The sequence below is a fragment of the Hemitrygon akajei genome, chromosome 28 (assembly GCF_048418815.1).
Source record: "Hemitrygon akajei chromosome 28, sHemAka1.3, whole genome shotgun sequence".
Taxonomy (NCBI): domain Eukaryota; kingdom Metazoa; phylum Chordata; class Chondrichthyes; order Myliobatiformes; family Dasyatidae; genus Hemitrygon; species Hemitrygon akajei.
In genome coordinates, this window is record NC_133151.1 from 7,280,456 (window position 1) to 7,303,307 (window position 22,852).

At 51.7% G+C, this 22,852-nt stretch overlaps 1 protein-coding gene across 1 annotated transcript in view; it reads left to right on the plus strand.

The window, feature by feature from the left end:
* Window positions 1–340: 340 nt before the first annotated feature.
* Window positions 341–22,852, plus strand: part of LOC140717649 (pre-mRNA-processing factor 39-like) — a 51,103-nt gene continuing 28,591 nt past the window's right edge. The window contains exons 1-5 of the mRNA XM_073031262.1: window positions 341–447; window positions 8,914–9,785; window positions 16,139–16,264; window positions 18,616–18,734; window positions 20,680–20,847. Coding sequence (XP_072887363.1) covers window positions 381–447; window positions 8,914–9,785; window positions 16,139–16,264; window positions 18,616–18,734; window positions 20,680–20,847 — 1,352 coding nt within the window. The 5' untranslated portion in view covers window positions 341–380. The remainder of the gene's footprint in view (window positions 448–8,913; window positions 9,786–16,138; window positions 16,265–18,615; window positions 18,735–20,679; window positions 20,848–22,852) is intronic.

Sequence of the window (22,852 nt, forward strand, 5' to 3'; positions counted from 1 at the left end):
GTGAGGGAGCTGACTGAGTTTACAGCTCTGCAGCTTGTGCACAGCAGACGGTGATGCAGCCAGTTAGAATGCTCTGTACGAACATTTGCAGTAGTTTTACATACATTCAAACTGTATTTTACAGTTTTTTTAATTCACAGTTTTCTTTTCTAATTTATTATGTTTTGCATTGTATTGCTGTCGCAAAGACAACAGATTTCACGACACACGTCGCTGAAATTAAACCTCGTTTCTGATAATTTGCTCCACTGACTCTGCGCCTGCAAGTTTGTGCCACGCACACGATAAAAACTACAAAGGGAGGGCGGGAGCAGCTCCTCCTTCCGCTCCGTGGCGTTTCCGGCTCCGGTTCGGAGGGCAATGGTGACGGCGACGGAGTAATGGCGGCGGCCGCTGATCGGTGGCCGGAGCCGGAGCCGAATCCGCTGGCATCGGCTGCTGCGGGCGGTGAGTGGGGGAGCCGCGGGGCCGGGCGGCGGGCGGCTGGAGGCGGGGGGTCGGCAGGAGCCGAAATTGACGGGTGTCGAGGCCTCGGGGCTGGGGAAGCGGTGACAGAGCCGGGGCGGGGGATGGGGGAGGGGCGTCCTGGGGGAGGAGTGGAATGGCCGCCTGCAGACACCCCCCCCCCCCCCTCCTCAGTACAGTCAGGGTGGGTGGGTACACCCTGTACAGACTGAAACCTCTGTGAGGGAGTTGCACTCTGCACAAGCAGTTTGGGGGCATCCTGTGTCTCCTCCCCCTGGGTTCCCTCCTCTCCTGTCAGATTCACCCCTCTCCAGCCCTTTGCCCTTTACCCTTTCCCTCCCGCCTGGCTTCGCCTATCCCCTTCCAGCTAGTCCTCCCTCCCCTCCCACCTTCCTGTTCTGGCATCCTCCTCAGTCCGGGTGAAGGGCCCTGGCCCAAAACGTCGACTGTCTGTTCATTTCCATAGATGCTGCCTGACCCCCTGGTTAAGTTAGAGTCAGTCCAGAGCCTTACATAGGGGCTTCAGGCCGGTGCTGATGCCGGTTTCCGTGGCGTGAAGCGACTGATACGAGACTGCCCCCCCTCCCCCCCCCCGGATAGGACGCCAGTCTATCGCGAGGTTACTGACCCCCTGGATCCCTCCAATATTTTGTGTGCACGTTGCTGTGGTGTAGGTGTACCTGCACGCCTCCTGAGTCTCTGTACATGTGTGCCAGAGCACTTCCCCTTGTACAGAAGAACAGGGTGATGCCGTTGCGCCCAGCTTCTGTGTTTGGTTGGGCTACCCCCCCCCCTCCCCCCTGTCCAGAAGCCCAGCAGGGCAAAGCCAGCGTTCCGAATTCTTGAGGGCAGTCACTTACCAAGAGAAAATCCGTAGGTGCTGGCAGTCCAGGCCACAAAAGCAAAATGCTGGAGGAGCTCAGCAGGTCAGGCGGCGTCTACGGAAAAAGGGTAAACCAGTCGACCTATCGGGCCGCGACCCATTACAGGCAGGCTGGGTGTTCTGGAGTCTCTCAGGTTTCCTGTTCTGTAGCCGCCTGCAAGGAGATGGGATCTCAAGGGTTGTACATACTTTGATAAGTAAATGTGCTTTGAACTTTAAAACGTCGAGCATTTGCTGGAGGAGCTCAGCAGTCCAGGCAGCATCTACGGAGGGGAGACCCCTCACGAGGACTTGATGTTGTCTGTCTGTTCACTTTTGTAGGCAGGGTAGAAAGACTGCCCTTGGCCTATTTGGAAAAGTGTGTGACTGGTAATAAAGTCTTGGGGTCTTTTTGAAGCTTTCCAGTTCTGCTTAAAATTCTGCAGATTACACCAAATGTGTAGTTTACAGTCAGTGACCATTTTATTAGGTGCATTCTTATGTACCTGATAGAGTGGCCACTGGGTGTACGTTCGTGGTCTGCTGCTGGAGCCCATACACTTCAAGGTTGGATGTGTTGTGCGTTCAGAGATGCTCTTCCGCACACCGCTGTTGTAACGTGTGGTTGTTTGAGTTACTGTCAGCTTGACCAGTCTGGCCCATTCTCCTCCGACCTCTCTCATGAACGAGGCGTTTTCACCCACACAACTGCCGCTCACTGGGTTTAAATTTCTCGCATCATTCTCTGTAAACTCCAGAGACAGTTGGCATGAAAATCCCAGGAGATTGGCCGTTTCTAAGGAACTCAAACCACCCTGTCTGGCACCAACAATCACTCATCGGTCAAAGTGACTGAAATCACTATTTTTCCCCATTTTTGTGTCTGGCCTGAGCCTCTTGATGATGTCGGCGTGCTTTTATTGCATTGAGCTGCTGCCACGTGATTGGCTGGTTAGATATTTGCACTGAGTAAAGTGGCCGCTCAGTCTGGTGCTCGCCTGACGTATGGTGAAAGATCACGGGGTTAGCTCCTGTTGTGGACTCACCATACAGACCCTCGCTGTCGAAGTTAGAGGAGTCTGCTCCGGAGGGCTGACTGCCTGAGAGGCGCTGAGCTGCCTCCCCAGATTTAAAGTGCGCACAGGGTCGGTATTTATCAAAGGGACTGCAGATCATGAGATGGTCCGGCCAAGTAGACGCTTCCAGGGAAAGGGCAAACAGACGACATTTCAGGAGAACGGACAAAGGAGAGAAGATCATCTTTTCTCTGGTCCTGCCGGAGGATCTCGGCCCGACACGTGGACTGTTTGCCCTTTTCCAGAGAAGTGGCCCAGCCTGCTGAGTTCCTCCAGCGTTTTGTGTGTGTTTCCCCCACCCCTGCGAGAACTCCGTCTACACTTCCCGTTGCCCTCGGTAAAGTGGTTGACATAACAGAGACCCCACCCCGACATCCTCCCTTCTCTCACCCCAGATTAAAAAGCCTCGACAGAACATACCATCAGGCTCCTGGAGAGCTTCTATCACGGGTCGTCTGAGGGGAAACTTCACTCAGAGGGCGGTGAGAGTGTGGAACGAGCTGCCAGCGCAAGTGGTGCAGGCGAGCTCGATTTCAACGTTTGAGAGAAGTTTGGATGGTCGGGGTACGGAGGGCTGTGGTCCCGGTGCAGGTCGATGGGAGTAGGCTATTTAAGCATGGACTAGATGGGCCAAAGAGTCTGTTCCTGTGCTGTACCCTTCTTCGTTCAGTCTAAGTCTCCACAAAAGTTTTTATAAAACCGTCTTTCTTTTTTAAATTCAAATCTTTGGCAAACTTCCCATGGAGTTTGGGAGTAACTCTTGCTTCACGTGCCCTGCTAAGACGGGGCTGTTGATCAAAGCGGAGAAAAATGTATGAGGAGTGTTTGATGGCTCTGGGCCTGTGCTGTCTGGGATTTCACTGAAACCTATTGAATATCGAAAGGCCCAGATAGAGTGGACGTGGAGAGGACATTTCCAGTAGTTGGGGGGGGGGGGGGGTAGTCTAGAACTAGAGGGCACAGCCTCAGAACAGAAGGATGTCCCTTTAGAATGGAGACGGGGAATTTCTTTGGGCAGAAGGTGGTGGATCTGTGGAATTCGTTGCCGCAGATAGCTGGGGAGTGCAAGTATATTTAAAGTGGAAGTTGATAGGTTCCGGGGGATAGGTTTAATGGGGGATGATTAATCAGCCATGATAGAACGGTGGAGAAGATTTGATGGGCTGAAGGGCCTAATTCTGCTCCAAGGCCTTGTGGCCTAATAGAACCTTGTTTGGGTCAGGCAGCATCTGTGGGAAGGGGACTGGTCGTAAGGTTTTTGTTTTCGATCAGGAAGGCTGTTTCTCATTCGCACTTGGTACAGTTGAATAAATGTGTACAGTTATGCCAGCTTCGGAGAGATGGCACGGGCGTGAGCACCTCCAGACAGTCGCTGTCTTTAAAGAGGTGCAAGCCGGCGGCCCTGAAGGTTTGCAAGCCCCCAGTGCCAATGGACTGCAGCCCAGAGTGCTGACAGAAATGGCAGAAGTGATAATAGGCGCGTTTGTGATCATTTACTAAACTGCCCCGGGCTGGCAGAGCGAAAGGCAGCGAATGTCACGCCATGCTTCACAAAATGGACGTCGGCAAAAGGGAGGCAACCACAGAGTCTTGTTGGGAAAATGCTGGCAGCTATCGTTGAGGAAGGATTCTTTAGAAGTGACTCCGTCAGGCTGACACGTCATGAAGGGCAGGTCTTGTTTGACAGACTTGCTGGAGTTCTTTGGGGATATGGAGTTGAAGTCAGAAGCTTACGTACACCTTAGCCAAATACACTTAAACTCAGCTTTCCACAATTCCTGACATTTACTTTGTTGGTATCTGGTAGCATTGCCTTTAAATTGTTTAACTTGGGTCAAACGTTTTGGGTTAGCCTTCCACCAGCTTCTCTCACACAGTAAGTTGCTGGAATTTTGTTCCATTCCTCTGGACAGAACTGGTGTAACTTGAGTCAGGTTTGTGGGCCAATTTAAAGGCAATGCTACCAAATACTGATGAAGTGTGTGTCAACATCTGACCCACTGGGAGAGTGAGAGATATAAAAGCTGAAATAAATCATTCTCTCTACTATTATTCTGACATTTCACATTCTTAAAATAAAGTAGTGATCCGAATCCTAAAATGTTTTCTAGGATTAAATGTCAGGAATTGTGAAAAACAAATGTATTTGGCTACGGTGTATGTAAACTTCTGACTTCAACTATAATGAGTGAAGGGGGATAGAGGGGAACAGGTGGATGTGTACACCTGGGTTTATAAAAAGATTTATCTATTAGAAATAAGCATGCAACTGAGAGGTAATGTGTTGGCGTAGACAGAGGATCGGTTTGTGAATAAAAGGCAGGGAGCTGGGAGGAATAGGTTTTGCCTGATTTCAGCTTGGGAACAGGACCTTGGAAGCGTGTAGGCGACACGAAATTGAATCGTGAGTGCCGAGGAGGCGGGGAATCGGCTGGGCGAGCTGAGTGGGCAGGGTCGCCCACTTCGGGAGGAAGAGCCGATCGGGTCACTGCTGAAAGCTGCAGCGGGCGGTTACGCTCGAGGACGGGGGAGTGTTTTGTGTGTGAATCACAGGAAGAGGTGGCTTTGCGGGTGCAGCAGGTTGCACAGAGGTGTGAATTTCAGATCGGGAAGGTTGTACTGCAACTGTCCAGGATATTGGTGAGGCGGCGGCTGGAGCACAGTGTCCAGTTCTCCCCCCCCCCAAGAGAGGAGATCGAATTGGCGGAGAGGAGATTCCAGAGATGAGGGGGGTTAGCCTGAGGAGAGATTGAATTGCCTGAGACTGCAGTCGTAGAAAAGTACAGCACCAAAACAGGTCCATGCTGAAACCATTTGAACTGCCTACGACCATCGACCCACGCTGGGACCACAGCCCTCCACACCCCTGCCATTAATATACCTACCCACGCTTCTCTTAAACCCTGAAATCGAGCTTGCACGCTCCACTTGCACTGGCAGCTCGATCCCCACGCTTGTGACCCCCTGCGTGAAAAACTTTCCCCTCGTGTTTCCCTTCAACTTTTCACCCTTAACCCCTGACCTGTGGTTGTAGTCCCGCCCAGCCTCAGTGGGAAAAGCCTGCTGGCATTTACCCTGTCTGTACCCCTCATAATTTTGTACAGTGGTCCCCAGCCACCGGGCCACGAGGAAACGATATGAGTCAGCTGCACCTTTCCTCATTCCCTGTCATGCCCACTGTTGAACTTGAACGCACGCGAGGTCATCAGTCGCCTAAACGCAGTGATACCCTCGCGCCAGGGGTCACTGGTTGGCCTCGGGTAACTGGCCGGCGGGAAGCGCCGATGTTACTGGCCTGGAGCACGGACAGATGGGCGCTGCCTCTAAACCTGTTTAGCGCACCCGATGTTCGTGGGGAACCCGGTGCTAAAGTATTCACAGACGACCTAATTTGGGCTCAGGGTTTCGTAAGTAGCAGAGCAGCTACCTCGCTGCGATCTACTGAAAGTCATCCCTCGAGCCAAACTTCTGTCGGTCGATAGATCCTACCTACCTACAGGTTGGGGGGGGGGGGGGTGCTGTGTGGCACTCCTCGCTCGCTCTCTCCGGACTGTGACCGCCGCGACCCTGGTACGGGGACCTCTGGCCCTTACCTTGTCCTCTCACTGGTGTGTTGTAATGATTTTATACATTCATACCAGGAAAATATGCGCTGTGTGTTTAATATTGAATTCATTAGATAAACCCTTTTAGAAACGAAATTGAGTGTATTAGCCACATAAGTGACTCATGGTTGACTTATCACCTATATTCCGGTTGTGATTACCCCCCCACCCCTGGTCGGCCGGTCCGCAAGAATGTTGTCAATATTAAACCGGTCCACGGTGCAAAAAACGGTTGGTGACCCCTGATTTTGTATACCTCTATCAAATCTCCTCGCAATCTTCTACATTTAAAGGAATAAAGTCCTAACCTATTCAGTCTTTCCTTATAACTCAGCTCCTCCAGACCCGGCAACATCTTTGTAAATTTTCTGTGTACTCTTTCAACCTTATTCTCATCTTTCCTGTAGGTCGGTGACCAAAACTGCACACAATACTCCAAATGAGGCCTCACCAACATCTTGTATGTCTGAGCAACACACACAAAATGCTGGAGGAACTCAGCAGGCCAGGCAGCATCTATGGGAAGAAAGTACAGTTGACGTTTCGGGCTGAACTTTTTTCCACAGATGCTGCCTGGTCTGACTTCCTCCAGCATTGTGTGTCTGTGTGTGTGTTGCTCGGATTTCCAGCATCTGCAGACTTTCTCTTGTTTGTTGTACGTCTATGCTTGCTGGAATTCAGAAGAGCAAGATAAATAAAATTTTGGAAGAGATGGGTAACTTGGAGGCAGGAAAGTTGTTTCCACCGGGTGCTGAGACTAGAATTAGGGGATGTAGCCTCAAGATTCGAGGGAGTAGATTTAGGATGGAGGCGAGGTGAACCTTTCTCCTAGTGAGCAGGGAATCTGGAATTCTGGAAGCAGTGGAGGCTCCCTCGTTAAATATATTGAAGATAGATTTGTGCATAGCAGGGGAATTGAGGGTTCTGGGGAGAAGACAGGTGGGTGGATCTGAGATCAGACACTATCTCGTTGAATGGCAGAGCAAACTCGATGGGCTGAATGGCCGTTCCTCCTCCTAGTTCTCATGTTTTAGCCCAACTCATCCATACCAATCAAGTGTCCTGCCTCAGCTAGTCCCTCTTAGCCTGTGTCCCTCTAAACCTTTCCTATCCACGAACCTGTCCAAGTATCATTTAATTTTTATAATTGTACCCACCTCTGGGAGCTCGTTCCACATACCCAATCCCCTCTGAATGGAAAATGTACCCTCTCACCTTAAAACTAAGCCCTCCAGTTGTAGATTTCCCTCAGGAAAAGGGCCCGTGACTATCTGCCCTTCACACCTCTATAAGGTTGCCCCTCATAATTATAGAAACATAGAATTATGAAAGGGATAGAGGCAGGAAAGTTGTTTCTACTAGGAGGTGAGACTAGAACTAGGGGACGGAGCCTCAAGATTCGGGGGAGTAGATTTAGGACGGAGATGAGGAGGAACTGCTTTTCCCAGAGAGTGGGGAATCTGTGGAATTCTTTGCCCAATGAAACAGTGGAGGCTGCCTCAGTAAATATATTTAAGACAAAGTTGCATCGATTTTTGCAGAGTAGGGGAATTGAGGGTTATGGGGAAAAGGCAGGTAGATGGAGATGAGTCCGTGGCCAGATCAGCCATGATCTTATTGAATGGCGGAGCAGGCTCGATGGGCCGGATGGCCGACTCCTGCTCCTGTTTCTTATGTTCTAAATTCTTGACCCTCAGTGAAAATGGCCCCACCCTGCCTGGTCTCCCCTTGCAAACCGAGTCCTCCAGTCCCGACATCGCACTCGTGAATCTTTTCTGCACCCCGTTCGGCTTAATGGCATCCACCCGGTAGGTCAGCGCACGATGTGCAGGTCAGGGCAGCATCTATGGGGAGGAACGAACAGTCGGAGACCCTTCCTCAGGACAGGAAAGGGGGCAGATGACAGAATAAGAAGGTGGGGAGAGGGGAAGGGGAGCGAGCTGGAGGGGCAAAGGGGAGGGGAGAAGTTAAGTGGGTGGGGAAGAAGCTGACAGGTGATTTGAGGTGGGGTATGAAACAAGAAGCTGGGAGGTGATAGGAGGAAGAGGTAAAGGGCTGAAGAAGAAGGAATCTGATAGGAGGAGACAGTCGACCGTGGAAGAAGGGGGTGCCCTATCCACCGGGTGATTGTTTATCAGTCTGTCACGTGACATGGCGGGATTGGCGGATTTCGCCCATCACTTAACACTTCTCCCGCCGATCCTGTGCTTGCGAACGCGCCCGGTGCAGCCGGATAGGTTGGCCTGATCCAGAAACAGTGGGCACGCGCTAAACCGGCAGGTCAGACATTAGCTGATAGGCGGACAGGTCCGCGGAACCAGCCAATCCGGTGACGCCACGTGACAGACCAATAAAATCAGCCGGTGGATGGGGGGGTGGGGAAGAGTACAAGCCTGCAGGTGATAGGTTGAGACTATTTGGGTGGGGGGGGGGTGTTCGTTCCGGTCCTCATCACCGAATTTGTTAATTCCTGCGAAGACTCTCCTGCTGTGAGCTGCGATGGTTTCAGACAGCACTGGTGCCTGTGCGGGAGAGCTTTTAAGATGGAGAAGCTGTTGCACTGGGGCAGGGGTGGTTCCCCTCCCTCATCCTCACCGTTCCGAACAAGCTTCACAAGCCGGGCTCGGTCTCCTGCAGCTGGCCGCGCCCGTCTCGCAGGGCCGCCTTCCCGGCCGTTGGATCTCGCTCACCCAATCCGCCAGAGCTGATCTCGCACGCCCGGGCAGACCTGTCCCCATCTCGCCAGGGTACGAGGCCACCCTCGCCTGGTTTAGACAGACACGGGTGAGGGAGGCGGGGGGGGGGGGGGGGCCAAAGTGAGTGAGGGGCACAGCAAGACCCTTCGCCAGGGATGCTGCCCCGTACGCCTGACACGTGGCCTAATTAACCTGTCTTTCATTCACAGACGCCGAACAGCTGTTGCTGAACAAGGAAAGCCTGAACGGGAATCGTCCTTTCATCTCATACGCCCGGACTCCAAGCCTCGGGACGGCTGGCTCTCCCACCCCTCAGGGAGCGAGTGCGCTCGAGGACTCCGAGGCCCGGCTGGGCGGCGGAGGGACCGGCGAGGACTTGCCCGCCGGTGCCAGTGACGCGCACAGCACTGAGGCGACGGCGACCGGCAGTCCTGGCCCGCCCAACGGTGATGCCGCGGCGGACGACAGGCTGGGCAGCGGGGAATTCAGCGAGCCGGCGGCCGGAGATGCCCGTCTCCGTGACTCTCAGGAGCCGGGGGAGAACGGTCTTGGCCCTCGAGTTGGGGCCAGTGCCGCAGAGCCAGCGGGAGGGAGCTCGGACCCGAGCGACGGGGTCCCGGGGGGCCGCAGTCCTGCTCCGTGCAACGGCAGCGGGGCTGATGAAGAGTCGACTGCTGACCATCACGGACACCCTGGCCTTGTTACTGATCTGATTGCCACGCAGGACCCGGCTCAAGCGTACCGGCAGGGCGCTGTGATGGAAGTGGACACGGACGTGCCCGGCGTTGGAGAGTCCACGGCTCTGTGGGGCACCATGGCGGACTTGTCCGCCGGCACTTATGACCCGCCGCTGCCCGACGGGCAGGCCGCTGGCGCCCACTTTGCCGATGGGCTGGAGCTGGCGGCGGATCCCGACGGGCTGGCACACTACCAGCCGGCTGGCGGCGACTACGAGGCGGCGGAGTCCGGCGACGGCGTCCCGCCCTACCCGGCCGACTTCGAGAAGTACTGGAAGATCGTGGAGGACAACCCGTACGACTTCACGGGCTGGACGTACGTGCTCCAGTACGTGGAACAGGAGGTAAATCCCTCGTGTCGTTTGTGAATTTGCTTTGATAATCGTCTTCCACGTCCTCCTTTGCCCCGCGTCGCATTCTGTTTTCCCGCACTCTGCTGCTGCCGCAACACATTCGTACGTTCCGTAGCATCCCGATGAAAGGTGTGGGTCTGAAATTTAGAATATTACAGCATGGGATACTGACCTTGTAACCCACTCCAAGACCAACCCTAACCCGTACCCCTCCATTTCTGTTTCATCCACATACCTCTCTAAAAATCTCTTAAACGTCTGGAATGTATCTGCCTCTAACATCACTCCCGGCTGCGTTGCACGCACCCACCAAATACTGTATTTTAAAAAAACTACCTCTCAAATTGGCCACTTAAACAGGTACATTTAATGTCAGAGAAATGTATACAATATACATCCTGAAATTCTTTTTCTTCGTAACTGTCCACAAAAACAGGAGTGCCCCAAAGAATGAATGACAGTTAAACTCTAGAACCCCAAACCCCCCCATTCACAAGCAGCAACAAAGCAACGATTCCCCCCCCCACCCACTTCCCCACCTGCAAAAAAGCATCAGCACCCTCCACCGAGCACTCGAGCATCAATAAAGACACAGATTTGCAGCACCCCAAAGACCACTCGTTCACCTCTCATACCACAAGCTCTCTCTCTCTCTCTCTCCCTAATAAAGGGAAAAAGAGGTGTCCCTATTTCACAGCGAGAAGGGAGACATAACAAAACAACTCGCTGGTTTATGATGTTAAAAGTCAGTTGCGTCGCTTTTTCTGAGCTCTCTGCCCAAAGAACTCGGGGTCTCCGGGCACGCGGCCGGCAGCCAGCTCGCTGCTTACGATCTCCCGTCTCCACCGGCCTCGAGTCCACCCGCCTCCAGAGCCACGAAAATTCGGCACCCTGGAGGCGCGCTAGCCTTGCAGGCCGCGTCCTTGGCGTATCGAAAGGCGGCCGGTCGCAAAGCCCCGAGAGCGGGTCCGGTTTCTGCAAAGAACCGGTCAGTGTGTAACTCCAGGTCGGGGTCTTCAAAAGAACCTTGAAAAAGGAAAAAAGAGATATTAAAGATAGAAATAGAGCAAGATGCAAGCAAAGGAATCACCTTTTAGGCGCCATTGTCCTCCTAAAAAAACTCTGGCTATCCAATCGATCTGTGCCTCTTGTCGTCTAATCTCAAATCACGTCTCAACCTCCTCTGATGCAAAGTGAGGAATGCTGCAGGTGATAGGTGGAACACAGTAACAGAGGGAGATGATGGACAGATAGAGTTAGGAAAGCAAGAGGGAGAGGTGAGGGTCAAGATTCAAGCATGTAGCGGGGTGCCAGAAAGTTTGTGGAATTTCCTCTATTTCTGCATAAATATGACCTAAAATGTGATCAGATCTTCATGCAAGTCCTAAAACCAGATAAAGAAGAACCCAATTACACAAATAACACAAAAAAATGTTAGGCTTGTTTATTGAGAAAAATGATCCGATATTACATGTATTTGTTGGAAAAAGTATGTGAGCCTTTGCTTTCAGTGACTGGTGTGACTCGCTTGTGCAGCATAACTTCAGCCAAGTGTTTCCTGTAACTGTTGATCAGTCCTGCACATCGGCTTGGAGGAACTTCAGTCCATTCCTCCTCACAAAACTGCTTCACCTCTGGGAAGTATTGATGGGCTTCCCTGCATGAACTGCTTGCTACAGATCCTTCCACAACATGTATTAAGGTCAGGACTTTGACTCGGCCGTTCCAAGACATGAATTTTCTTCTTTTCAAACCATTCTGTTAGTGATTTTTCAGTCGTTTCCGATCATTGTCCTGTTGCATTATCCAATTTCTATTACGCTTCGGGTGACGGACTACTACCCTGACATTCCCCTGTAAAATGTCCCGATGCAACTGTGAATTCATTGCTCCCTCAATGATTGTAAACTGCCCAGACCCTGAGGCAGCAAGATGCTCTTCCACCGTGCTTCACAGTTGGGATGAGGTTTTGGTGTCGGTGTCCCTCCAAACATAACAATGTGCGTTTCTGCCAAAAAAAATTCAACTTCAGTCTCAATGTCTACAAAGCGTTGTCCCAGAAGTGTGGTAGAACATCCAGGTGGCTTTGCAAACTTGAGACTTGCAGTAATGTTTTTCTTTGGAGAGCAGTGGTTTCCTCTGAGGTGTCCCTCCATGAACACCGTTTTTGTTCAGCGTTTTCCTTACAGCGGACACCTGAACAGAGACTTTAGCAAGTTCGAGAGATTTCTGCAGGTCTTTTGCTGTTACCCTTGGGCTCTTTCTCACCTTCTTCAGCATTGCACGTTGTGCTGGTGGTGTGACCTTTGCAGGACGCCCATTCCCAGGGAGAGCATTCCCTCGTTTGTAGATCCTTCCTTTTCCTGTGGACTGATGGACACTCAGGTCTTCAGAAATGCCTTTTCCTGCTTCGTGCATCTCTACAATTTTTCTTCTAAGGCCCTCTGAAAGTTGTTTTGATCAAGGCATGGTGCACATCAACAGATCTTAATCTTGAGAAGAGCAGCCTGACTTTGTCTTTATAGGGCAGGGAACCTCTACAACCCACACCTCCAATCTCCTCTCGTTGATTGAAGTACCTGAGTCCGAATAGCTTTTGTAGAAGGCATTGCCCCAGAGGTTCACGTACTTTTTCCAACAAATATGTGTAATATCGGATCATTTTTTGCAATCAGTAAATGAGCAAGTATAATGTTTTTTTGTGTTATTTATTTAATTGGGTTCTCTTTATCTAGATTTAGGATTTGCGTCAAGATCTGATCACATTTTAGGTTGTATTCGTGCAGGAATAGAGGACATTCTACAGTGTTCACACACTTTCTAGCACCACTGTGTCTATCGCGTGTACGTGGCAACATCCGGGGACTAACAGTCAATGTGCCCGAGAGTGTACTGGGGGGGGGGGGGGGGGCAAGTGTCGCACATTCCGGCGCCGGTGTCAGGGGTAGAGACAGAGGCGGGAAGGCGATAATCGGTGGCAGGGCCCCCACCCTGAAACGTCGACTGTCCCTCTGCCCCCACAGGCGCTGCCTGACCCGGTGAACTCCTCCTTCACTCGATTGCAAAAGTTTCCATCTCTGGTGTCACCACGTCCCCTGTTTTTGCCCGCAAGCTCCGGGCTACTTGCCCCACCTTCCCTCAGATAATGCCACCAGCAATATTCCAACAGAGCTTAAAGATTCACTTTATTTGTCACGTACCTCTTCTTTTCAAACCTCCCGTTCCGCCTCTGGCGTTCGGGGCAGTAATGAGGGTCCTCCATCTCTGTCTGTCCAGATGTGGAAAGACTCCTCGTTGCTGTTTCCATAACTTTTATTTCCTAGCCAGGGTTGTTAGCCGCGAGCTGAACCCCTGAACCTGGAGGACCGATGGGTCACTCTTAGTCTGGCCTCTACCCAGCCCCGACCCCAGCCAGCATAGGTCTCCGTCCCGCAGGGTTGTGCTGGGGGCAGCCCGCCGCGAGCATCGCCACGCTTCCCGCGGTAACGTCGCCTGCCCGCAGCTCACCGATGCTGACCCGTGTGTCTTTGGACCGTGGGAGGGTGGGGGAGCTGGAGCACCCAGCGGAAACCCACGCGGTCATGGCGAGAGCGTGCAAACACCTGATAGATTGTGGCGGTAGCTGAACCCCAGTTGGCGATCGCTGGCGCTGCGAAGCGATCGCGCTAACTGTGCCGCCCCCTTAGAGCGTCACTTGCGTGCTACAACGCGTTCAGCAACGTCGGTCCAGTTTACCCCTCTCCATTCAATCTGCCTGCCCACCATGAGGGAGCCTTCAAAGATTCATCTAATATCAGAGAATGTGTACAGCCTGAAATTCTTCCGCTTCACAGACAACCACAAAACAAGAAACCCCATAGAATGCGATAGAAGCATCAAAGCCCCCTTACTTCGCACAAGAAAAACCTCCAGCACAATACAGGCCTTTCAGCCCACAAGGTTGTGCCGAACATGTCCCTACCTTAGAAATTACCAGGCTTACCCATAGCCCTCGATTTGTCCAAGCTCCATGTACTTATCGAAAAGTCTCTTAAAAGACCCTATCGTATCCGCCTCCACCACTGTTGCCGGCAGCCCATTCCACTCACTCACCACTCTCTGAGTAAAAAACTTACCCCTGACATCTCCTCTGTACCCACTCCTCAGCACCTTAAACCTGTGTCCTCTTGTGGCAACCATTTCAGCCCTGGGAAAAAGCCTCTGACAATCCACACGATCAATGCCTCTCATCATCTTATACACCTCTATCAGGTCACCTCTCATCCTCCGTCGCTCCAAGGAGAAAAGGCCAAGTTCACTCAACCTATTCTCATAAGGCGTGCTCCCCAATCCAGGCAACATCCTTGTAAATCTCCTCTGCACCCTTTCTATGGCTTCCACATCCTTCCTGTAGTGAGGCGACCAGAACTGAGCACAGTACTCCAAGTGGGGTCTGACCAGGGTCCGATAGAGCTGCAACATTACCTCTCGGCTCCTAAATTCATTTCCACAGTTGATGAAGGCCAACACACCGTACGCCTTCTTAACCACAGAGTCAACCTGTGCAGCAGCTTTGAGTGTCCTATGGACTCGGACCCCAAGATCCCTCTGATCCTCCACACTGCCAAGAGTCTTACCATTAATACTATATTCTGCCGTCACATTTGACCTACCAAAATGAACCACCTCACACTTATCTGGGTTGAACTCCATCTGCCACTTCTCAGCCCAGTTTTGTATCCTATCAATGTCCCGCTGACAGCCCTCCACACTATCCACAACACCCACAACCTTTATGTCATCAGCAAATTTACTAACCCATCCCTCCACTTCCTCATCCAGGTCATTTATAAAAATCATGAAGACTAAGGGTCCCAGAACAGATCCCTGAGGCACCCCACTGGTGACCGACACCGTAGAGGTGTATATGAACCCTGAGGGGCACAGATTCGGTGGGCACATGCGGCCTTTCCTCCCCAGGAAAGGGAATTGAGGGCTGGAGGGCGTAGGCGAGGGAGAGAGACGCCGTGGTGCGGCGGTAACGTGGCGGTTAGCGTCGGAGTGCAGTTCCAAAGTCCTCTGTAAGGAGGCCCATGGAATGGGCCGGTTTGCTCCGGGTTCACCCCACGGTCTAAAGATACACCAGCTGGTCGTTGTAATTTGTCCAGCGATTGGTTCAGTGCCAGATCGGGGATGGCTGGGCGGTGTGGTTTGAAGGGCCGGAAAGTCCTCTGCTGTGATGTGTCGAAATACCTATTAAAAATCATCTTGAAGGTTATGGGGAAGTCACTGTTCCTGAACCCGAAGACGTGGGATATCAGGATTCTGCACCTCGTGCCCAATGGGATAAAACACAGAATAGGCCCCCCTCCCGGCCCGTCGAGCCACATCGCCTAGCAACCCCCCGGTTTAACCCCAGCCTGACCACGGGGCAGGTTACACTGACCGGTTCCCCTGCCAACTGTTTCGTCTTTTGGACTGTGGAGGAACCCCGCCTCACGGGGGTGGGGGAGGACGTACAACCCTCTTACTGGCAGCCACGGGAATTGCACCCAGACCACCGTGTAGTCTGCGTTCTCCCCGTGGAGTGCATGGGTTTTCTGTGCGTGCTCCCGGTCTGAAGACGCACCGGTTGATCGCTTAATTGCCCCACAATTAGATTCGGGTCAAATCTGGGGGATAGCTGGGTGGCGCGGCCCGAGATTCCGGAGGGGCCTATTCCGCGCCGTATCCCGATGAATTGATTGAAAAGGGATCTGGGATGGCAATCTTCACGTAGGGAGTGGAACGAGCTGCCAGAGGAACTTTGGAGGTGGGTACTGTCACGATAGGTACTTGGACGCGAAGTGGGCCTAATTGAGCCAGATGGGACTAGCTTAGTCTGGAGAGCAGTACAACCCTTTGGCCCACCATTGTGTTCCAGACCAATTAAATCAGCAATAAAATGGCCAGCTAAACTAATCCCTCTGCCTACTCAGTGTCCGATTTCCCTCATGTTCATGTCCCTATCTGAACGCCTCTTAAAAGTCCCGAATGTATCGGCCTCCATCACCACCGTGGGCGGCACGCTCATCACCCGTCACTCTCTGCGTAAACCAAAACAAACTTGCCCCTCCCATCCCCTTTGAACTTGCCCCCCACTTGCCTTAAATGTGTGCCCTCTGCTATTGAACATTTTGCCCCCGCCGGGGGGGGAGGTGTGGGGAAGGTGCTTCCTGACCACTGACATGGGCCTCTTGGCCGGCACGGGTGATGTGGGCTGAAGGGCCTGTAATTGTGCATCGTTACGTATGCTCTGGCTGTGCTCCTCCGGCTCGCTGTCTGGGCCAGTCTCACGTCTGCTTCACACATTTCCTTCCTTTCAGAATCACATTTGGGCTGTCCGGAGGACGTTCGACTCGTTCTTCACCCGCTACCCCTACTGTTACGGCTACTGGAAGAAGTACGCTGATATTGAGAAGAGACTGGGGTTCACCAAAGAGGCAGAGGAGGTGAGAACCGATACCGGCCCTTCTTTTTCACTGTCTTTTAACCCAGATGACCGATCGCCCTGGTAAGGATACCTGTGCGATTAAGTGAATTGGACTTAGCACTCTCCCGGGCGCGCCGCCAGTTAGCCGTAGTGGAACGGCCTGCCTCGCTGGCTGAAAGGCGCTTGCCACTTCTGAAGTGTGTTAGCGAGCCCAAGATCAAAGGTGGAAGCGTTCAGCCAGTCTACCGGTAAAAGAATCAAAAATTTCAGATCAAAGACTCTTCGTCAGAACTAGGAAAAGCCGTTAAAAAGAAAAGTTAGTTTTCAAACTTCCTGAGGGAGTAGGAGTGGGTCAGATACGATAAAGGAGATGAATTGGTACATTATTGACATGTGTACCTACAGAGGGTAAAAGTTTTTTCATGTATCTATTGAGAAAGAGTGCAGATCACCACCAAGTAATCCCCTAGCCTAATCATGGGACAATTTAGTGATCAACTAACCTACCAACAGGCAGGTCTTTAGACTGTAGGAGGTCACGGGGGAGAGAGTGCAAACTCCTTACAGGCAGCGGTGGGAATTGAACCCGAGTCACCTGTACCGTTACGTACCACTACGCTACTGTGGCATTGGGGTATCGTGGCAGCACGAGGCAAAGCAACAGAATATTGGATGTAGTGTTGAGGTTGGAGAAGGTGCGACGCAGGCAGATAAGGTCATAATGGGGTCGAGAGGAGCAGGAGTAGGCCATCCAGCCCATTGAGCCTGCTCCGCCATTCAATAAGATCATGGCTGATCTGGCCATGGACTCATCTCCACCTACCTGCCTTTTCCCCAGAACCCTTAATTCCCCTACTCTGCAAAAATCTATCCAACCCTGTCTTAAATATACTTACTGAGGTAGCCTCCACTGCTTCACTGGGCAGAAAATTCCACAGATTCCCCACTCTCTGAGAAAAGCCCCTCATCTCCGTCCTAAATCTACTCCCCTGAATTTTGAGGCTATGTCCCTCAGTTCTAGTCTCACCTACCAGTGGAAACGACGTTCCTGCCTCTATATCTTATTTATGCCTTTCATAATTTTATATGATTCTGTAAGATCCCTGCTCATCCTTCTGAATTAGAACCACAGAACATTACAGCACAGAAACAGGCCTTTTGGCCCTTCTTGGCTGTGCCGAACCATTTTTCTGCCTAGTCCCACTGACCTGCACCTTTGAATTCCAGCTTCGAACTTCCTTGCTCTTCTCAGAGCACGGAGGTGGTGGTAGAAGCAGATTCACTGTCCTGCCTGTTACGCCGCGGTGGTCCTCCATCTCTGGTGGCGTTCACGGCTCCCTCTGTAGTTTCAGTAGCTTCCCCTCGGTTTTCACGACCGTCAGTCATGCAAGTCCCGGGCCGTGGAGGAATTACAGTGACCTGGAAGTGAAGCTCTGTTGTCACCGATGTCGCTTGGTTTCTCTCCGCAGGAGACGGAGAAGGACTGCTTTTCCCAGAGAGGAGTGAATCTGTGGAGTCCACCTCGTTAAATATATTGAAGACACAGTTGGATGGGTTTTTCCATGGCAGGGGAAAGGGCCCGTAGGTAGAGCTGAGTCCACTGCCAGATCACTCTACTCTCTGTTATGCTGTCGGCGTTTCGGGCAGCAATGAATCCTCCATCTCTGGTGGTGTTCAGGGCTTCCTTCATCGTGTCAGTAGCTTCCTCTCGGTTTTCACTACTGTCAGTCACGCGAGTCCCGGGTGGAGACTCAGGAATACTGTCACACTCAGATGTAGAAGGATTCTCCGTTGCTGTATCGGTTTTGTTTGACCAGTCAGGGTCGTTAGCCCCGAACCTGGACCACTCTCAGTCTGACCTCTGCCCTTTGACCTGTTCGGCACGGGTGACCCCGCCAAGAGCCGAAGCACAAGGCACGGACTCCAGCCAGCAGAGCTCAACGGGTCATTGAGGCAAGCGAGCCTCCAAACCCTACAGCGAGGCTGAGGGAGCAGATGCATTAAGGACATTTAAAAGATAGGCACATGGGAGATTGAAAAATGGAGCACTCCGTAGAGTTGGTTAACAGGTTGGCACAAACATCGTGGGCCCAAGGGCCTGAACTGTTCTGGGTTTTTTTTCAGTCTGTCTCTTATTAATAGTAAAACATTAAATATAACTCCCTCTAGCAAACTTTAGTTCCAAATTTCCCGTCTGGTGGTCTCACCTGGCGAAGGGTCTCGGCCTGAAACGTTTATCCCCTTTCATAGATGCTGCCTGGCCCGCTGAGTTCCTCCCGCATTTTGTGTGCGTGTGTGTGTTGCGTTGCTCTGGAATCCCAGCATCCGCAGGATCTCTTGTGTTACAGTTCTGCTGCTCTCCCGGTGCAGGTTTATCAGCGAGGGTTGCAGTCCATCCCGCTCAGCGTGGATCTGTGGGTCCACTACATCACTTTCCTGCAGGAAATCCTGGAGCCCGCCAGCCCCGATACCTCAGTGAAGCTCCGCAGGTAAGCAAATGGAGTTGGGGGGGTGGGTGGTGGTGGGAGGTGTTCTGTCCCAGAAATTCGAAAGTTCATTTATTATCACGGTATTCAACTTGAAATTCTCCTTCTCCGGGTAGCCGCGAAACTGAGAAGGGCAGCACGACAATTAACCCCCGAATCCCCCCTCCCCGTTTAAAAAGGAAAACACAAATGAAGGTAGAACAGGCCCATCAGCCCACCCGCGCAGCACCTACCTCACTTACCACCCCACCAGCGTCCGCGTCCAGCACATAATCCTCCGCAACTTCCGCCATCTCCAACGGGATCCCACCAGTAAGCTCATCCTCCCCCCCCCCCCATTTTCTCCTTTCCCTACACGACTGCCTTGTCCATTTGCCCCTCCCCACTGATCTCCCTCCTGGCACGTATCCTTGCAAGCGGAACAAGTGCCACACCTGCCCTTGCGTCTCCTCCCTCACTACCGTTCAGTCCTTCCAGGTGAGGTGACACTTCACCTGTGAGTCTGTTGGGGTCACGTACTGTGTCCGGTGCTCCCGGTGTGGCCTCCTGTATATTGGTGAGACCCGACGCAGATTGGGAGACCGGTTCGCCGAGCACCCACGCTCCGTCTGCCAGAACAAGCGGGATCTCCCAGTGGCCACCCATTTTAATTCCACTCCCCATTCCCATTCCGATATGTCCGTCCATGGTCTCATCTACTGTCGTGATGAGGCCACACTCAGGTTGGAGGAACAACACCTTGTATTCCATCTGGGTAGCCTCCAACCTGATGGCATGAACGTTGATTTTTCAAACTTCTGGTAATTCCCCCCCCCTCACTTCATCCCCTTTTCCCTCTTGTTATCTTCTTGCCCACCCATCGCCTCCCTCTGGTGCTCCCCCGTTTTTTCTTTCTTCCATGGCCTTCAGTTCCTTCGCCACTGAACCTCCCAGCTCTTTACTTCATCCCTCCGCCTTCTGGCTTCACCCGTCAACTCGCGTTTCTCTCTCCCTTCCTCCCGCCTTGTAAACCTCTGCTTTTCCTCTCTGGTCCTGCCGAGGGGTCTCGGCCCGAAACGCCGACTGTACTTTTTTCCCTTGGACGCTGCCTGACCCGCTGGGCTCCCCCGGAATGTTGTGTGCGTTGCTCGGATTTCCAGCATCTGCAGATTTATAAAGCCCTGGTTAGGTCACACTTGGAATATTGTGTTCAGTTCCGGTCGCCCCATTACAGGAAGGATGAGGGTGCAGAGGAGGTTTACGCTGGATGGAAGAGCACGACCGTAAGACATAGGGGCAGAGCCAGGTTACTCGGTCTACGAGTCCGCTCCGCCATTTCATCGTGTAATCCCTCCCCACCCCATTCCAATCCGGGCAGCATCCTGTCTTTCCTCTTTGGAGCGAAGTGACTCGATAGAGGAGGACAGGACGTTAAGAGGGTTTGAGTGGAGAGCCAGGGCCTCTTCCCCAGGACGGAAGTGGCTAACACGAGGGGGCACAGTTTGACGGTGATTGGATGAAAATATTGGGGGGGGGGGGGGGGCAGAATTTTTCACACAGAGAGTGGTGGGCGTGTGGAACTACCAGGTTGGTAGAGGCAGATACATTAGGGGCATTTAAGAGACTCTAAGATAGGCAGATGGATGAAAGAAAAATGGAGGGGGATGTGGGAGGGAAAGGTTAGTAGGTTCAAACGGAAGAATGTCGTGGGCCAAACTGCCTGTTATCACACTGCATCTCTAAATGAAAAAAGCATTTTTCTCTGCACATTAGTTCTTTGTTTATAGATTTTCCCATAAATTCTATTATTTTTCCCGCAAGAAAATGAATCTCGGAGTGGTGTGGGTACTTTGTAATAAATTTACTGTGAACTTCTTTAAACGGCCCCCGCGCGGTGCCGCTCCCTGCTGCTGTGTCGCGCCTGACGAGCGGTTCTCGCTTTCTGTTCCCCCCACCCCCGCCCCCGCAGCGTGTTTGAAATGGCGCTGGCTGCAGCCGGCACGGATTTCCGCTCCGACCGCCTCTGGGACCTGTACGTGACCTGGGAGAAGGAGCAGGGGAACCTGAAGGCTGTGACCGCCATCTACGACCGGCTGCTGTCCATACCCACCCAGCTGTACAGCCACCACTTTGAGAAGTGAGTGAGTGAGGGCTGTGGGGCGGGGGGTGGGGGAGGGAGGGAGGTTGATGTGTGGGTCACGGCACGGAGTCTGTGTTAGCGGAGTTCTCTGTAAGTTCATACGGGTTTCCCCCGCTATCCGAAGGTAGAGCGTTCCTATGAAACCGCTCATAAGCCGAAATGGCGTAAAGCGAAGAAGCAATTACCATTCATTTATATGGGAAAAATTTGTGAGTGTTCCCGGACCCAAAAAAATATCCTACCAAATCATACCAAATAGCACATAAGACCTAAAATAACATGAACATATCGTAAAAGCAGGAATGATATGATAAATATACAGCCTATATAAAGTAGAAATGTTGTACGTACAGTGTAGTTTCACTTACCGGAATCGTGAGAACTGATTTGTAGGAAAAAAAACACGCATGCGCACAGACCTGCCCGCTCAGGGCTTCGCGGTCATGGTCGTCTTTCTCGGGGTAAGCACAAGTTGAAAGCGGGCGTCTTTTCTCGTAAAAGCGAAAATCCTCTTTCAGTTAGCAAAAACAGGTACTAATGTAAGTCTTTTGTAAAAGCGAAGCTGCGTAAAGCGAACGTTTGGAAAGCGGGGGACTCTTGTACTGGGAAAACTCGGTCAAAACTAGATAGGTGGAGAGCTTTGGAGGCTTCTTGAGTTAATGTCTATTATTCTGGAGACCAAGAGGCTGGTGTAGTGGGTGGAGGCGCTGGGTCACGGCTCCAGCGATGATAGTTCGATCCCGGCTTGTGGCGTTCTCAGTGCGTGGGATGTGCACACGGGCTTCCCTCTGATAGAGATCACCCCTCGTGTTGGGTGGCTCTCCTTTTTGAGTACGTGTACCCAAATTGGCAAAAACGTTGGACAACAAATTTTTCCAGAAGTGTTGCTTCCTCAGAATTATTTTTTTCTTTTTGTTCATGATAGACCGCTCAAAACTGAGCACAAATATAATTTCAGACTTCTTGTATCACGTAGGAATTTGGAGAAGCTAGAAATTAACTTTTTATTGAGTATGATGCATTTAATTGCACAACGGTGCAGACACTTTACAATAATTCAACTCTGCTAAAAATGGTTTGTTGATGATTTTCATTTGTACTCAGTGTCTGAGGCTTCCGGTTTAAATGTCCGACAATAATCAGTCAGCATTGATGGATTCCAGTTGCCCGATACCGTTTCTCCATGACCGCAATGTCCCGGGGAAACCTTTCACCGTGCTTGTCACTGACAGCGCCAGGATTTGCAGGGAAGTGGGAATGCAGAAAGTGAATCTTTAGTGACAAGTTGCACTTCATGGTTTTGTGTGCTCGAAGCACTTTGTCAACCAGCTGCACATAGTTTGGTGCTCTGTAGTTGCCAAGGAAATTTTCAACAACATCCTCTAATGCCTTCCCTGCGATTTTCTCCTGTCCCGCCAGAAGACCTTCGAATTGCCTGTCATTAATGACCTGTTTGTGCACCAACAAAACTGCCTTCCTGAAATCTTTGCATCAGTAACTCTGAGAAACATCCGTCTCCGATATCGAATTCCCTCACGGAAATTTATAGCCTTTCTAAAAGCTGTCCCACCCTGCCTAAGCGTGCCTCGACAAGATAGAAAACCTCTCGGCTCACGTCGTGTGGGCAGCATTTTAATTGACTCAAACTACGTTTTGAAATCGCAAATATAGCCGACTTCAAAAAGTGGTGTGTGACTGGGAAATCTCACGGTGACTTTCACCATCAACAGCCCAAAATCCGTACGATCACCCAGAGGTTTTCAGGAAGCAAAATCTTCGTTGTCCAGAGTAATCTTTAAAATGAAACTTCCTTCCAATATTTCAAAATTCGGACAAGTCCAAAACATACGAATTAATGAAGCTTCTCCATTAATACATCTGTCACAATAGGGAGAGATATCTGAATGAAAACGAGATAGCTTATCCTTAGTCATATGAGCTCAATGCACCAACTTAAATTGTACGAGGGAACGACGAGCACGTAGCGATGAAGTATTAACCA